The 16,612-nt window shown below is 51.0% G+C and overlaps 1 protein-coding gene across 1 annotated transcript in view; it reads left to right on the plus strand.

The window, feature by feature from the left end:
* Positions 1–3,288: 3,288 nt before the first annotated feature.
* The window catches only part of ALK (ALK receptor tyrosine kinase), a 574,134-nt gene continuing 560,810 nt past the window's right edge, over positions 3,289–16,612 (plus strand). The window contains exon 1 of the mRNA XM_039530228.1: positions 3,289–5,345. Coding sequence (XP_039386162.1) covers positions 4,673–5,345 — 673 coding nt within the window. The 5' untranslated portion in view covers positions 3,289–4,672. The remainder of the gene's footprint in view (positions 5,346–16,612) is intronic.

Raw genomic sequence — 16,612 nt, forward strand, 5'->3', positions numbered from 1 at the left:
CAAGTCACACAAGCAATTTCCTTAGACACTCCAGTCTCCCAGTATCACCACCAGTGCACTCGTCCTGGGGATGAATGGTTATGAAAACCAACACCCCAATAAAAGAAAAAGGTTCCCTCGGTCCCAAAGGACCAAGCCCCAGACCCAGGTCAATATACACATCAGATCTTACCCACAAATCACGCTGTTGCCAATCCTTTAGAATCTAAAATCTAAAGGTTTATTTACAAAGGGAAAAAGGTAGAGATGAGAGGTAGAATTGGTTAAATGGAATCAATTACATACAGTAATGGCAAAGTTCTTAGTTCAGGCTTGCAGCAGTGCTGGAGTAAACTGCAGGTTCAGATTAAGTCTCTGGAACATCCCCCGCTGGGATGGGTCAACAGTCCTTCGTGCAGAGCTTCAGTTTGTAGCAAAGTCCTTCCAGAGGTCAGAAGCAGGATTGAAGACAAGATGGAGATGATGCATCAGCCTTATATAGACTTTTCCAGGTGTAAGAATCTCTTTGTCTTCACTGTGGAAAATTACAGCAAAATGGAGCCTGGAGTCACATGGGCCAGTCCCTGCATACTTTGCTGAGTCACAAGGCGTGTCTGCCTTCTCTCCATAAGTCAATTGTGTAGCTGATGGCCCTTAATGGGCCATCAAGCCAGCTATGCAGGGCTGACATCAGCTTGTCTGGGACACTTCCCAGAGGCAGAGCATAATACAAAATACAGACAGTACAGAGCCAATACTTATAACTTCAACTACAAAATGATACACAGACATACAGACAGCATAATCATAACCAGCAACCCAGAACCTGGTCTTAGACACCTTATATGACCCCCTTTACTTAGGATTTGGTGCCACCACAGGACCTTGGTTGCAACCCATGTTCTATATGGTTCCCATTTATATCAATAACGTCACACAGGGCTCAGAGGGCAGACTTCGGAGAAGCCCAAAAGTCAAAAGAGAGGATTTTGTTTATCTGGGACTCTTGTTTAGACTTGTTACCCTAAAAAGGGCTTGAACTCAGAGTGATCCAGCTGGAGGGCTGAGCCACATGATCACTGGGAGAGACAGAAAACCCAGGGAGAAGGAAACTGAGGCAGAGTGCCTGCAACACCACACTCAGCCTGCAGGGGATGCTACAGAGCAGTCATGGTCTGTGACAAGCTGATGAGCAGCCCTATTATACTATCCCTCCTCACAGGCCCTGGCATACAGGCAAGATGGGGCATGTCTATAGCACTCATTACTCCCAGGATTTGTGGTTGTAGCACAACTCATAGGCAGTTGTGGGAAGGCTGCCAGGGGGCTGTTCTTAAAAGACCCTCAGTATATGTCAGAACATAAGAACAGCCATACTGGGTCAGACTAATGGTCCATCTAGCCCAGGATCCTGTCTTTGGACAATGGCCAGTACTAGCTGTTTCAGATGGAATGAACAGAACAGGGCAATTTGGAGTGATTCATCCCCTTTCATCCAGTCTGAGCTTCTGGCAGTTGGAGGCTTAGGGATTCCCAGGGCATGGGATTGCATGCCTGATCATGTTAGCTATTAGCCATTAATGTACCTATCCTCCATGACCGTATCTAATTCTCCTTTGAACCTACTTAGACTTTTGGCCTTCACAACATCCCTTGGCAACAAGTTCCACAGACTGACTGTGCCTTGTGTGCAGGGGTGGCTCCAGGCACCAGCACACCAAGCACCTGCTTGGGGCGGCAAGCCATTGGGGGTGCTCTGCCGGTCGCTGCGAGGGCAGCAGGCAGGCTGCCTTCGGTGGCTTGCCTGTGGAGAGTCCGCTGGTCCCGCGGCTTTGGCAGACCCTCCGCAGGCAATTCGCCAAAGGCAGCCTGCCTGCCATGCTTGGGGTAGCAAAATGCCTAGAGCTGCCCCTGCTTGTGTGAAGAAGTTCTTTCTTATGTTTGTTTTTAAACTTGCTGCCTATAAATGTCAGTGGGTGACCCCTAATTTTTCTTATGTGAAGGGGTAAATAACATTTCCCTATTCACCATTCATGATCTTGTAGACCAGTGGTTCTCAAACTATTGTACTGGTGACCCCTTTCACACTTCAAGCCTCTGAGTGCAACCTCCGCCACCCCTTATAAATTAAAAACACTTGTTTATGTATTTAACACCATTATAAATGCTGGAGGCAAAGCGGGGTTTGAGGTGGAGGCTGACAGCTTGCGATCCCCCGCCCCATGTAATAACTTCATGGCCCCCTAAGGGGTCCCGACCCCTAGATTGAGAACCCCTGTTGTAGACCGTCACCTCTATCATTGTACTGCCCTCCCCTCCTCAACCCAGCAGACCACAATTTGGGTGACACAAACTTAAACATGACTTAAAAAAACCTTTGCTGCTTTCCCCTCTGGATTGTGCCTCACAAGATGCAGGACAGATTCTACCTCTCTGTGTTACCTTAATGAGCTTGATGCTGCGTGTTTGACATATCTTTGCCTAAGGAATAGAATGAATTTCTCTGGTTCTCTTCTATAAAGAAGTATTTAAAACCACAGACAACTAATATTAATTGTTTGAGTAATTTTTTTTAACTCTTACTTTCAGTGTAGGGGTCAACCTACAAAACAAAACCAATATCCTCTTTCCAACTTTTACATCTTTCCAGGATCTCAAAGTGAATTACAAATAATCCCTCTTCTTTATTATTTTTTAAATCCAAATAACTATCAGTGTATAATTCACCCAATTGCAGAGGCTATTACTCCTCACATGATGCACAGAGAGTCTTACATGAGGCCCCTCTGCTGTGGAGGCTTGAATTCTACATTTACAGATGTTTTAAATACTGAAAAGTAAGAGCTAGCACTCTGTTGACAGGTGTGGCAATAGAGACACGGAGGTTAGGCTCCTTTGAAAACACCTGCCTTGAAGGGTTAAGTGCCCTGAAAATCTCCGTTTGAGACTTGCCTAAAGTCACACAGGAAATTAGTCGGTAGCACAGCTGAAAAAACAGAATCCAGATCTTCTCTCGTCCCCTACTCGCTCCACTGGGCCTTCTCCACTAGAGGAATCTTTTCGCCTCCCACCCCCGTACCATTTCTTGTCATTAAAAGTCATTTCCGCAGATGAATTGCAACTGTGCGGATCGCAGAGGTGGTGAACTAAACGCCTCTTCTCGCACATCTCATCGTTTTGAGTCGTGAACTTGCTTTGCTTGTGCTTGATCTGCTTAATCTTTTGACGCATAATCAGGGAAAGGGCATTATTGCCAATTCCCCTTCAGAGGCTCTCGTTTGCCTGCAGCAGCCAGCCTGCCTGCTTCCCCACCAGTCACACGGAGCAGGGGGAGGGGAAGGGGTTGTAGTGCTTTTCTCAATGAAGACACCCCCCCACTCCCCCGCCAGCCTGAGCCTCCTCCCTCTCTCAAGTCATTTGAATAATAATGTCCCCTGGACACGCCATTGGCTGGTGGGAGCAGGACTCAGGCGTGACGTCAGCGGTGGCAGGGTAATACCTGGCGTGTGGCGGGTAGTTGGAGCCTGTAACAAATCCTTGCACCGGCCGCGAGCGGGGCAGGCAGCTGGGAACCAGCGACTGCCACGAGTGGCGGCGGCAGCAGCGGCGGCTGCCACTATAGACGGCGGGCGGCTGCAGCTCTCCGGAGGGGCGTGAAGCTGCTGAGCCCCTCACTCAGCCTCTCACCGCCTCCCGCCACGGACACTCGCCGCTGCCCCACACATGGGATGGTTCAAGGTGCCGAGAGGAGTAAGACGTAGGGAGCTGGCCGGGGGACCCAGTGTCTGAGCTCGTCCGCCCCACCAGCCGCTACAGCTACTCCCGAAAACCAGCAGCAGCTGGCCAAGGGGCCCAAGCGGAGGCGCTGGGGAGCCGGGCGTAGAGACTGAGGGGGACCCCCCAAACTGAGCTCCCTTCTCACCCCAGCAGCTGAGCCAGCCACGCCAGAAACCCACCAGGATCCGTCCAAGGACAGGGCCAGCTCAGAGCTGCAGGCGCAGCCAGCCGGGCTGGCGCAGGGTGTCTCCGGCCAGTGACAGGGGAGGGGAATAGGGAACAGGAGCTGGGCAGCTCCTGAAGCTCAGCGTGGGGTTTCCTCCTGCAAAGGGTCGGGCAAGAAGAAACGTAGCAGCGAGCAGCCGAGGCGCGCGGGAGAGACTCTAGCCGGGGATGGGCTCAGCTCCGGCCCCAGGCGCAGCCCTTCCTTCCAGGGGAGCAGCCGAGCCGGGGCTGCCCGCTGGGGAAGGTGTGCGCTGCTGAGGGGGGAGCGGGCCAGCCCACACGCCTGTCGCCCAGCCGCACTTGTGAGTGGCCCTGTCGTGCAGAGGAGTGTGAGAAGAGACACCCGTCCCCTCGTGTCTGCACATCGGGCTCGGACACAAGCATCTGGTTAGCGGCGGGCTCCAGTGAGAGCGGACAGAGGCTCGCCTGGATCTGGCTGGTGATCGACTAGAAGGGACTGGCAGGAATCCAGTGGGTCCCGGGCGTGCCTGAGCGGGGAGGCGATACAGGGATTCCCCTGGCTCCCTGCAGCTCCTGCTGGTGACGGAGTAGAGGGATCCAGTGGCTCCCCTGAGCTCTTGCAAGTGAGGGAATCGGGGAATCACCCGGGAACCCCCGTGAATCCAGCTAGTGACTGAGTCGGGGGGGATCCCCTAGACCCCAGTGGCTCCTTCCCCCATCACATGCTAATATGAAAGCTGCCAGCCTTTCCCGCTTCTTTGTGGCCACCGTGCTCCTCTCCTTCCCCCCAGCCCTGAGCTTGGAAGAGAGGACCCCTCTCGCCGGCTCCCGGCCTGGGCAGCAGCTGCAGCGGGAACCCCCCAGCTTCTCCAGGCTCCAGAGGAAGAGCCTGGCGGTAGATTTCATCGTCCCTTCCCTGTTCCAGACCTACCTGCGGGACCTGCTGCTGGGCGGAGGGGAAGCAGTGGGCTGGCTCCGGGCGCGCTGCAGCCTGGTGCTGGAGTGCTCGCCCCTGCTTCGGGCGGCGAACTCCTGGCGTCCCAGGGCTGGATCCCCGCAGCAGCCTGCCCGGCCTCGAGCCCTGTCCAAGGTGCTGAAAGGGGGCTCGGTGCGAAAGCTCCGCCGAGCCAAGCAGCTGGTGCTGGAGGTGGGAGAGGGGAGCCTGCGGGAGGGCTGCGCCTGGGACCCGACCCAGGCAGCGGGCGAAGAAGCAGAGCCAGCTGCGGGCGAGCTGGAGTTTAACCTCACCGAGCTGTTCAGCTGGTGGATCCGCTCCGGAGAAGGAAGGCTGAGGATCCGGCTAATGCCCGAGAGAAAGGCGGCATTCCTGGGCAGGGAGAGCAGCTTATCCGCGGCGATCAGAGCCTCCCAGCCCCGCCTGCTCTTTCAGATCTCCAGGAGAGGTGAGCAGTTGCCTTGCATGCCCTGGCGTTATAACTTGCACCCGTATAAGCTCAGTGTTTCCACCTAGCCCTGAGAACTTCCCCGTGGGGCTGATCGGGCCACAGTTACTCTGCCCATTTACCGTCTCCCTTACACTGAGGCTGGGGAAAGTTTGGAGAACATGCCAGGATCCAAGCCCATGTTTGTTCTCTCCCCACCGCCTGTGTTTACACCTCCTTAGTGGGGGGTTCCTTGCGCCTCCAGAGCACCATCCCTCTGGACACGGCTAAACGAGCCCCGCAAAGGGGACTTGTCGCTCTGGTTCGTCAAAGACACGTCTGAAGAGCTTGTGTGTTGGGACCACAGTAGATTGCATCAAATGGCCTGGGTCAAAAATAAATACCTGGGCGATTTTCCCTGGAAGTCTCCCACCACACGCCCTGCTGACCCCACAACACCCCAGGCTCCCTACGAGAGGTTTCTCTTCTCATTCTGCAAACTGGCCAGTCTGAATTGTGCCTCCAGCTGCAGAGCGCAAAGCAGATATCAATGGAAGGAAAGGAGGTGTGTGTGAATAAGGGACATTTAGACGTGGTTTTCCTTCCTCTCCCCCCCCTTATTCCACCCTCCCACCTCCGTTCTGTGGCCGGCCGCTCCCAGTGGCAGTGGCTGGCAGTAAGCAACACTGCAGATTTCTTTACCTGGGGCGGGGGTGTGTGTGTCCTGCAATGCTGTCTTATCTGCTCTGTATAGAAACATTCGTGCTGGTTCAATAATATAGCCTTGGTTAAACACCTTCGCTCGAGATTTCCCTGCTCTCCTATCTCCCCCAGCTCCAGTAGGACTAGTGGCCAGGAGAATGCCGCCTTCTATTAAGTAAGGGGGGAAAGGAACTAGAGACTGGCTGTGGGGCTAATCTTGGTTTTGACGGATGGGCTATATCGCTCTGTCTCTGAGAAGTAGTAGGGCGCAAATGCTAGATTCCTGCCTTTTCCACCCACTTGATTGTTTGTAAAGCAAAATCAATCCGAGTTGGGGCTTTTTCCTCGTGTCTTGTTTTTGGTACGCTTTAGTAGAACAGAATGTTCCAGGGGATGATCGCAGTGGGGAAGATGATGTTTTGTTAAACCGGTTGAGTTTGTTTGTTCCATTCAGACACAGGGACTCGAAATCCAGCTACTCATCCATCATGTAGTCCTGCTCTCCTTGAAGTCAATGGCAATACTGCCGCTGACCTAAGCAGTGCAGGATCCGGATCTATCAAGTGGAGAAATAGGGTATTAATTTGGTAATAACGGCGGCAAAGCTCACTGTAGTGCAACGAGTGATGTCCAGGTTCTCCTCTGTCACGAACCACAAGGTAGCAAAAACATCGATACAATTGATAATATCAACACAATGAGGCATTAATACGATGAAGGGACATGGCGTGATAGCAAATGCCCAGAACAAATATAAGGCATGAGAACGCAACTGATTCTCCTTCAGTTGGATATAAAGTGGGGCTTAATGACCTTCACCCTTTTGAATCAAAGGAGTCTAACGTGAAGTGGCATTGCAAAGGTTAAAGTAGTAGGGAGGACAACAGCTCTGTTAGCACTGATACTTCTCTAATGAAGCAGGGTAGCTTAAATTCTTGCTTCCACCTCCCAGTTCTCTGAAATCAAGCTATGTAAGGACAACTTGACTTCCTCAGATAAAAGGTCTTTGTTCTGTGCCAGTAAAGGAGATTTCTTCTCATTATCCACAATTATTTAAGCTCTAATACTAGCTTTCTTTCATTGTCTCCTACAGAAAGAACATAAGCCCTAATGGACAGCCTAGCCAAATACTTTGACCCAGGGAAAGTAGTTGGGTAGCTTATTTAATGGACCACAGAATATACTTAAGTAAAGTCTGAAGAGACAAGTCACTACTGGGGCTTGAAACACAATGCTGAAGCAGCCAGCTTTGAGCTCATAACTGAAAAAATGGGCCAGCAGTTTAAATCTGTTGAAACTAACTTCAGGGGACCCACTTCAGATTTCCACTGGTATAAAACTGAAATCAAACTGGGCTTTCAAACCTGGGTCTGTACAGACCTGCCAAAAAAGTGGGCTTTTTCTTACAGCGAGATAACTATAACAGGTCATTGATCTGGCTGTAAAATCCTAATGGAGACCAAACACATGTAGCGTTTACTATGACAGTAGCTAGGTAGGATTCTCTTCCCCTCCCACTATGGCTGACCTCACATAGCTACATCATAGTAAAACTCTCTGCTGTCTCCATTGAGACCTAACAGTGTCACAACTAGCCCATGTTAGTTATCTTGCTGGTTCTGTTAACTTTTTTCCTTCAATGAAGTCATTGCTAAAGGAGTTGTCTTCACTGTTTAAGAAAAGCCATGGTTGAGCCTGAGTTAACATGCTCCACATTCATGCAGCAAAATGCTTCTCTCTGTGCTACATGGTGAGGTAGCCACCACTGCCTGAGCTAGAGGGTAAACCCTGAGATATCTGTTAAGGTACATTTACCCCAAGGTAACTGCAGTGAAGACATGTTGCCAAAGGTAGTCTCAGCAATTAAGGCTTGTTGGTCTTTCAATCCATTCCCATAAGCTCCCTGATGAGAAATAAACTGTCAATCTCCCTTTGCTCAGCTCACTCCTCCCCTCTGCCCAACTTCCTGTTTGTAGTTTCTTACAGGGCTCAGTGTTGCTGTGGCCAAGATCCCAGCTGAAATGGGAGACACAGTTTCTAAAACCAATTTAGCTTCACTGGTTTGACCAGTGATGGGAACTGTAGTGTCTGGGCGTGTCTTTAGTAGGACTAAAGTTATATTTAACCTCTGTTAAGTGAACCCATGTTAGCTAACTGGTGTTACACTCCTAGTGAAAAAAGGCAGCTGTAGGTTTAGCCCACGTTAGATGGTAAACCCTAATAACTTTTACAATACCAGAGGCCACAGGCCAAAGGAAGGTGTGGTTTTTTTGTTTTGACTGGAGATGATCAATGTGCGTTAGTGATATCAGTGTAAAAGCCTAGCAGAGACCAGGCTTTACCTTGATGTGTCTCGGCAAGGTCCCCGCCAGGTAATGGGATAGTGTTGAGCATGATTAAAAACTACAGAGCCTTGGGTCCACTTGGATTTTATACCAAGATAGCTCATGTGCTTTCCTTACCTCCCTGTAATCCGGAGATGCCCAGGATTGTAGTTCATATAGGGTATATCTATGCTGCAATTAAACACCCAGTTGACTCAAGCTTGGGCTAAAGACAAGGGCTCCGGAACACGGGGGCTAAGAGGCCATGGCCCGCCCACTTTTTGCCATGGGCCCAGCCCTCTGCCCCTCTTCTTTCCCCTCTGAGGCTCTGCCCCTGGCCAGGCAGGAAGCTGAAGCCCAGCTTGGGTTAGAGAAGCCCAGGAAACCCAAGCAGCTGTGGGGAGCCACAGCAGAGCCTCCACCTGCCTGGGGTGGGGGGCCCAAGAGCAGTCCCTGACCCATGTCCCCATCCCCTGGACTCCCTGCTCAGGGCAGATGGAGGATCCGTGGATCTCCACAGCTGCTTGGGTGGCTTTTGCTATGGCCCAGCTTTGGCTCTTCAGCCCCCGGGGCCTCAACCCCAGGCCAGGCCAGTAAGAGCCACATAAACAGCTGTGGGGAGCCATGTACCCTCCATCTGCCCTGGGTGAGGGACCCGGGGGTCATGGCCACAGGCCGGGGGCTGATCTTGGAGCCTCCCCAGCCTGGCTCTGGCTTCCAGTTTGTCGCGGGGGCATGGCATTGGGGGAAGAGGAGGGCAGAGGCATGGCCATGGAGGTGGGGTCCTCATTCCCCTCCCCCACACTTTTAGGAAATATCCATCACCCCTGGCTAAAGAGCTGTTTAACTGTGGTGCAGACATTTGGCCTTGGGCTGCAGCCTGAGATCTGGGACCCTCTCATTTTGCAGGGTCCTAGAGCCTGAGCTCCAGCCTGAGCTCAAACATCTATACTGCAGTTAAACAGCCTCTTAGTTGGAGCCCTGCAAGGTCAAGTCAGCTGGCATGGGCCAACCACAGGTTTAATTGCAGCATAGACACACTTGTACAGACATAATTAAATATTTTTGCCAAATGGTCTGAGATTAAATTTTGGTTACATGCAGTGATGAGCTGCCAAATTTTTAACAACGGGTTCCCTCCTCCCTCCAAAATTTTAACAACGGGTTCCCTCCTCCCCCCCCCTCTGGGGGGGGGGTCGTGCCCCATCCAACCCCTCATGTTCCTTGATACACACACTCCGAGACCCCTGACCCATCCCCCCCTTCCCTGTCCCCTGACTAACCCCTTGCCGCCTCACCCAACCCCTCCTCTCAGTCTCAATGGCCCCCCCGAACCCCTACCCCATACAACTACCCCTTCTCTCTGTCCCTGAGTGCCCCCACCACCTCATCCAACCCTGCTCTTTCCTGACTGCTCCCCGGGCCCCTTGCCCCCATGCAATCCCCTGTTCTCTGCCCTCTGACCCCCACCCCCAAACTCCCTACCTCTCTCCAACACCCCTCCTGCCCCCTTACCGCTGCCTGGACGTGGCTGGGCCAGGACAGGAGTCGCGGCCGGGCCGGAGGATGCGGCGGGAGCCCAGCGGCCGGAGCCAGGTGGCTGGCCGGGTGGAGCCAGGGAGGGCTGCGGCCAGAGCTGGAGCCGGGCAGCCGGGGCCGCCGCCACGCCCAGGCCCGCGCTGCCGGAGCCCAGCCCCCTGGCAAAACAGCAGGGGCGGCTGTAGCCACGGGGCCTGGCCTGGCTGGAGGTGGGGGGCCGTGTCCAGAGCTGGGAATCCCGTTTGGTGGGGGCACGGCTGGGCCGGGGGGGGTGCGGCCGAGCCGGGCGGCCGGGAGGGGTCAGGGACTGGAGGGGGCGGGCAGGGCCGCAAACGCGGGGGACGCGGCCAGGGAGGGTCAGGCGGGGGCCGGGGGCCGGGCAGGGCCGGGAACGCGGGAGGACACGGCCAGGGAGGGTCGGGCGGGGACCCGGGGGCCAGGCAGGGCCGCGGGGATGCGGCCAGGAGGGTCGGGTGGGGACCCGGGGCGGGTGGCCGGGCAGGGTCGCGGCTGGGAGCAGCGGGGACGCGGCCAGGGAGGCCGGTGAGGGTCGGGTGGGGACCCAGGGCCGGGCAGGGCGCGAACGCGGGGCCGGGAGGCAGCGGGGACGCGGCCAGGGAGGCCGGTGAGGGTCGGGCGGGGACCCGGGGGCGGGGGGGGGGGCCGGGCAGGGCCGCGTACGCGGGGCCGGGACCGCGGGGGGGGGTGTAGGACGCGGCCAGGGAGGGTCGGGCGGGGCCCCGGGGCCGGGGTGGCCGGGCAGGGCGCGGGGGTGGCCGGGCAGGGTCGCGGCCGGGAGCTGGGGACACGCGGCCAGGAGGCCGGTGAGGTCAGGCGGGGACCCGGGCCGGGCCAGGCAGGGTCGCGGCCGGGAATGCGGGGGGGGCAGTGACACGGCCAGGGATGGTCGGGCGGGGACCCGGGACGGTAGGTGGGGCAGGGCGGGGGTGCGGCCAGAGCCGGGCGGCCGGGAGGGGTTCGGGAGTCGGGGACGCGGGGCCGGGCAGGGTCGCGGCCGGGGAGGCGGGGACGGGCTGCAGCCAGGGACCGGCCTGGGGCACACGCCCCCCTAGTTTCCTACCTTAGGGTCGTCTTCCTGGGCCGGGGAAGCCTGCCTGCTTCTCAGCCCTCCCAGGCTTCCCGCGCGAACAGCTGATTCGTGGGAAGCCGTGGGGGAGGAGAAGCAAGGAGGAGCTTCATGGCAGGAGGTGGAGGCAGAATTCGCAACTGTTCGCGCGAACTGTTTGCTAAAATTAGACGCCGGACAGAGAACTTTAGCAAGCGGTTCGCTGTCCGGCGTCTAATTTTAGCAAACGGTTCGCGCGAACCGTTGCGAACCGTCTGCAGCTCACCCCTGGTTACATGGGGAGGGAGCCAGAAGTGGCTAAACTGTGTTTGGCTTTGCTTTATTCTTTAGCTGTCCCACTCACTCAAGGATATTTAGTGAGTTAGCCCTCCCCCTTGTCAACAAGTCTTGCTAAGAGATGTTTCCACATATAATTGTGTTTGGCGGGGAGAGAGAGAAAAAATAATAAAGGATGGTACTGAGGGAACCATTGTTGTTCAGTAAACAAACCATAAAGGTTACAGGAACTTCCACAAAATATGCCTGCAAAAATTCTCAGGGCCAAATTACTGTCCCACTCCCATGGACATGAAATACTCTAAGGGTGAAATTTCACCCTTCACAGAAGGCCTGTTCATCACCTATGCACCACTAAAGACCAACTTATGCCTTCTGGAGTCATGATAGGATATGTTGTCTAGAAGTTAGAGTGGATCTGCGTAGCTGTGAAGCCACTGGCCATGCTACTAACCCTTCTTTGAATCAACCGTAAATCATCTGCTCTATGGTGCCACAGAGACTGGCCACAGATTACTTATGCAGGTTGTGTGGAAGATTCCTCCATGTCAGTTCCACTGCATGTCAGTTCCACCTGGGGGTAAATGGGATTTAAGTAGTGTATAGGCCTTGTGCCAGCCCTCTTTGCAGGGAGTGAATGCCCCCTTCCATGCAGTGGAACAGACATAAAGACATCATTGTGGCTGCATGGAGCAGGGTAGTTTAGAAGATGTCTAGTAGCATAACCAATGGATCTACAACTACCCGGATAATCCACTATGCTCTAATTACTAGACCAGGCATTCTCTCATATATTAATGGCACAGGTAGCCAGCACACTTACAGTAGGACACCTCGTCTACAAATGTTAAGTGGGTTTCTTGTGAGTCTAGTCAGAAGATTTAATAAGCTATGATGCCTGTAAAATAACTTCCTGTGATTAATTACTACTTACATATGCTAAGGTGGGAAATGTTCATTAAAAAGGGGGCACAGTGGGATGAAAATGACTCATACCTTCCTCAAAAGGCCAAAGTACTTCCATTCATAAAATAGATTTAAAATTCCAATTATAATTTTTAAATAGCAATGCATAACTTATCCCTCTCTGGCTGGGGAGACATTCCTTCTGCTCTGTGGTCTTCACATGGAATGATACTAACTTGCCACATGTGTCATGTCTGAAACAGCAGCTGTCTTCTCAGCACTCACCACATAGCGGTGTCTCTACCAGAGCTATTGCAATACTGACACTTTCCTAGCAACTAAATTGTACTGCTGCAGGGTGCTGCTACCATGGGCCTGATTCTCATTTACACTAAAGCCCCTTTACACCATTCCGGCAGAGAAAAGGGGATGCAAAAATATTTTTTAAGGTGACCTTTGTGTGAATGAAAACTGGACTGTGTGGGTAAAATACTGGCCCTATTGAAGTTAATAGGAATTTTGCCAAGGATTTCAGTGGTGCCAGGATTTCACTCATATTTTTACTTTTGTCTTTACTATTTGTTGCCATTTTCTTCCCAACAACGAAGCTGAGGCTGGGCAGTAGTGAATCCAGCTGCCCTAAGGGCAGGGAGTAGGTAGAGGGAGGGGTTCAATCACTTTCTCATTAGTGTCTGTCTGTCATTCTCCTACATCCCAACTATGTACCTGGGACCTGATTTTGTTCCCACTTTAGTCAATGGTAAAACTCCCATTAACTTCAGTGGATCAACCCCTTGCAGCACAGCTTCTGAAGTGCTTCCTTGTAGTGCAAGTGGTTCATCCCTAGTTCCTGACTCTCTGTCTAGACTTGGGGTTTAGCAGTCAGTGGCTGGCTGGTATTGTAACCGCACCAGTGCAAACCCCAAGGAAAACCACAATTGGCACCAGCTGGATTTACCACTGCTTAAAGCCAAGATAAGCTCAACCAGTGTAAATTGGGGCTTTTCTTGTCTGCACTTGGGGCAGCACTCTTTAAAATCAGGTTTCTGATGCAAATATATGTGTTTGATTTCAATTTTGCTTTCTGCAAATTTCCTTTTACTATTGTTTAAAACTCACTGCTCTCATGAACATTCCTGCCAGTGAACTCATGCACTAAAATATTAATGGCAAGGAAATACAAAAGGGGCACAAATATAGATAAAGAGCATTCGGTTTTTTATTTGTGTGAATATTCACAGCATGCTCTTAAGATATTTTCCCTGCTCTCCTTGCTGTGGCTCTACTTCTTCCAGCAGTAAAAATGGGGAATAAATATCTCCTTCACCCGGGGTGATGGAAGACTTGAACAATGTATTCTACAAATGCAAAGACATTGTTCAAAATCAGAGACAGTTGATAAACCTGTTGTGCACGGTGTGTTTGAATTGTATCCAAACTTAGTCGGGTCACTTGGTTCACAGTGCATCTTGCATGAATATTATCTGAGAAATCATGATCTGCCTGTGAGCCGTACACATGTGAATCAGCTATAGAAGGGTGAGAAAAGAGTAATGGTATTTTGCACTTATCCACAGAAGTCATAGGAAGATCCGCATCATTATCTCCATGTTATCTATATTTTGGTATAGATAACATCTGTTTGCTCCAGATGCTAAGATCAATATTTTTCAAAGTATTGGCTAATGTTGGGTGCCTCCATTGTTGCATGCCCAAATTGAGACACAATGGTGGGCTTGATTATTTTTTTTCAGAATTGCTGAGTTGCAACAATCCAACTGAAGCAAAGAGGCTCCGCACCACTGATTATCAGGGTCCAACTGACCCGGGCTGGTCACTCAAAATTTAAGGCACCCAAACTTAGACACTTTTAAAATTTTTTTGTCTTCAGTGACCATCGCAGTGACCAGGCACATGACAATTCAATGGAGGAGCTGGAACCCAGGTCTTAGCTTCCAAATCCTGCTCTATCCCCTGGATCACAGTACTGTCCTTCTGAATCAGCTTCAGAGATAAGTGTTGCTGTACAGACTGAAATGCCTAGCTCAGAAAGGTCCTTTCTGAAATGTGCCACATTTGTCTTGTTTCTCTAATTCAGAAAAATTTGGTTGGAGAAAAATGTCATGGAAGCATAAATGCAGATTTGATAAGTCTGACCTTTCTTCTCTTCCAAAAATAAATGTCAGGAAGCTTAAAATGACAAGGTGGAATGGCTGGAGGTTATTTATGTGTTTAAATATTTAGGCAAGAAACACATTTTGAGAATAAAGTCTAATATACATAAGGATTTTGATTTATGACTGTGTCTGTCTAGAAATTTCATAGCTGTCACTGTGCTGCATACCATGGTTGCTCAGAAATTCACTGTGACTGCATGGCCAGAACTTAGATCTTCCTGAAGCTATAACCCCTGTCAATTGTGCTAAAAGAGAATCCCCTTTAGCTGCTAACAATATAGGGCTTCTGACACACTATGTACTTTGGTTGCATCCAGTAGATGGGAGTGGTAGACTAAATTAGCCAATTTATTACCCTAGAATAGGCACTGAAAAAAACCAAAGTACTGTACAGAGGTGGTGGCAAACTTGGGAAAGTCTGTTTATCAAAGGTGAAAAGGATCCTTGATTTGCAAGAACAGAATACTGAATAATATTTTGCATTTACATAGCACGTATTTGCCAGAGAATCTCAAGGTGCTCCACAGAGGGGAAACTAAGAATCAAATTCTGTGCTAACTTACTCCACATACAACTATATTAACTGGGGGTGTGGGTCATCATGGAGTGTGTGGCACAGACAGATCATGCAGGAGGCAGCATGTTTAGTGGCTAGAGCAGTGAACTTGTCAGGAGCGATGTGTTTTCTATATGCAGTTGTGCCATTGACTTGCTGTGTGACATTGGGCAAATCTGTAACATCCAGCATTTGTCTGTGTGTTACCTTCTCCATAAGTAAAGTGGGGATAAATTTTAATCCCTTTTTGAAATCCTTAGGGGAAAGCTACCATCATATTAGCATCATGAGGCTGTTACAGAGAGAGCATGAATCTTACAGACTGAACCCCAAGGTTTTTGTAAGTTCTAAGTAGAAAAAAGCAGTCAGATGTACAATCTTCCTGTGCAAATCAGAATACATCTTCCCCACACCTGCCTTTTCCCAGAAACCAGAAACTTCAGTGTAATCTCAGGGGTTTTTTTTGGTCTACCATGCCTGCTGTGGTATAACAAATTCATGTTTCTGCTTTTTGGGAAAAAAACACAATCCTCTTCTCTGAAATTTCACCCTGTTTTAGGACCAAACTGAAGTGTTCAGTCCTGGCTTCACAGAGGTATTTCGGCACGACACCCCATCACGTTTTTAGGCACCAATGCAATCCCTGAAACTCCCACTGGGCTGCCGCCTCACCCTGTAGGCACACAATTTTGTTCAGTGCCTAAGTTTTTGCAGTAAAAGTTCCCTAGGCACCTGTATTTCTACCTCATGCTGCTGCCTCACTGTAGGCATCTGGATGCCTATCTCCCACCTAAGTCCCAGAGTGATCCATGAACCTGGGGATTATAGGTGTTACTCTGCCTAACTCATGTGGGGCCTAATCCAATGGACATGCACAGAGGCCACCTTTATCTATACAAAACTGCTAAGGTGGCGTTTGCTGTGATTTTTCTAGGCACTTAACAGTTTGGCTTTGCAATGGTCACCATTGCAACACCTAAGAGCCTTTTGTGGAGCTGGGCCTTGGATATATTGTCTGACTTCTATGTGTGGGACTTTGGCAAATGTTTAATCTTCAGTGCCATGGTTAGAGTGCTCACCTGGGATATGGGAGACAACTAGTTTAAGTTCTCCTCTGTTTGCTGAGGAGAAGGGATTTGAACAGGGATCTGGCACCACCTGAAATTCATTCTTTCTCTGGGCCAAGTAATATTTAATTACTGAATTATAATGTAACTACGTAAATCGGAGAGATTGAGAGAGAACACCACATCTGCTTATTCCATGGCCCATCTGAGAAGTGGCATTTGAAGGCTTCAAACCATCAGAACCACTTGAGGGCAGAACTGAGCTGGCAACCTTCAGAAAATAGACTTTTTACATGAGACTTCTGGTCATTGCTGGAAACACCATGAGAATAGCTTCCCACCTCATATTTCCAATTCTGGTCCCAGCAAAATGAAACCACCCATAGTAAGGCAGAGTGGGCTGCACCTCCATGCTGGCCTAAGAAGAAGAGGTGTGCTAAGTCTGTTTCAGACTTGGATTTCCCATGCGGTAACATATTGTAGTCAACTGAATAGCTGCAGCCTTCTCCTGCACACATCTTCCCTGTAACAAGCAGCTCTCCAATTTCACACATTCAAAATTATGCACCTGGAGAAAACTGCAATCCCATTTTTCAATTAATAGGCTCGACCTGGGGGATGCATGTGACTCTGCAGCAGGTGACCAGAAAGGAG

Source organism: Mauremys reevesii, linkage group 3, assembly GCF_016161935.1.
Source record: "Mauremys reevesii isolate NIE-2019 linkage group 3, ASM1616193v1, whole genome shotgun sequence".
Classification (NCBI taxonomy): Eukaryota; Metazoa; Chordata; order Testudines; family Geoemydidae; genus Mauremys; species Mauremys reevesii.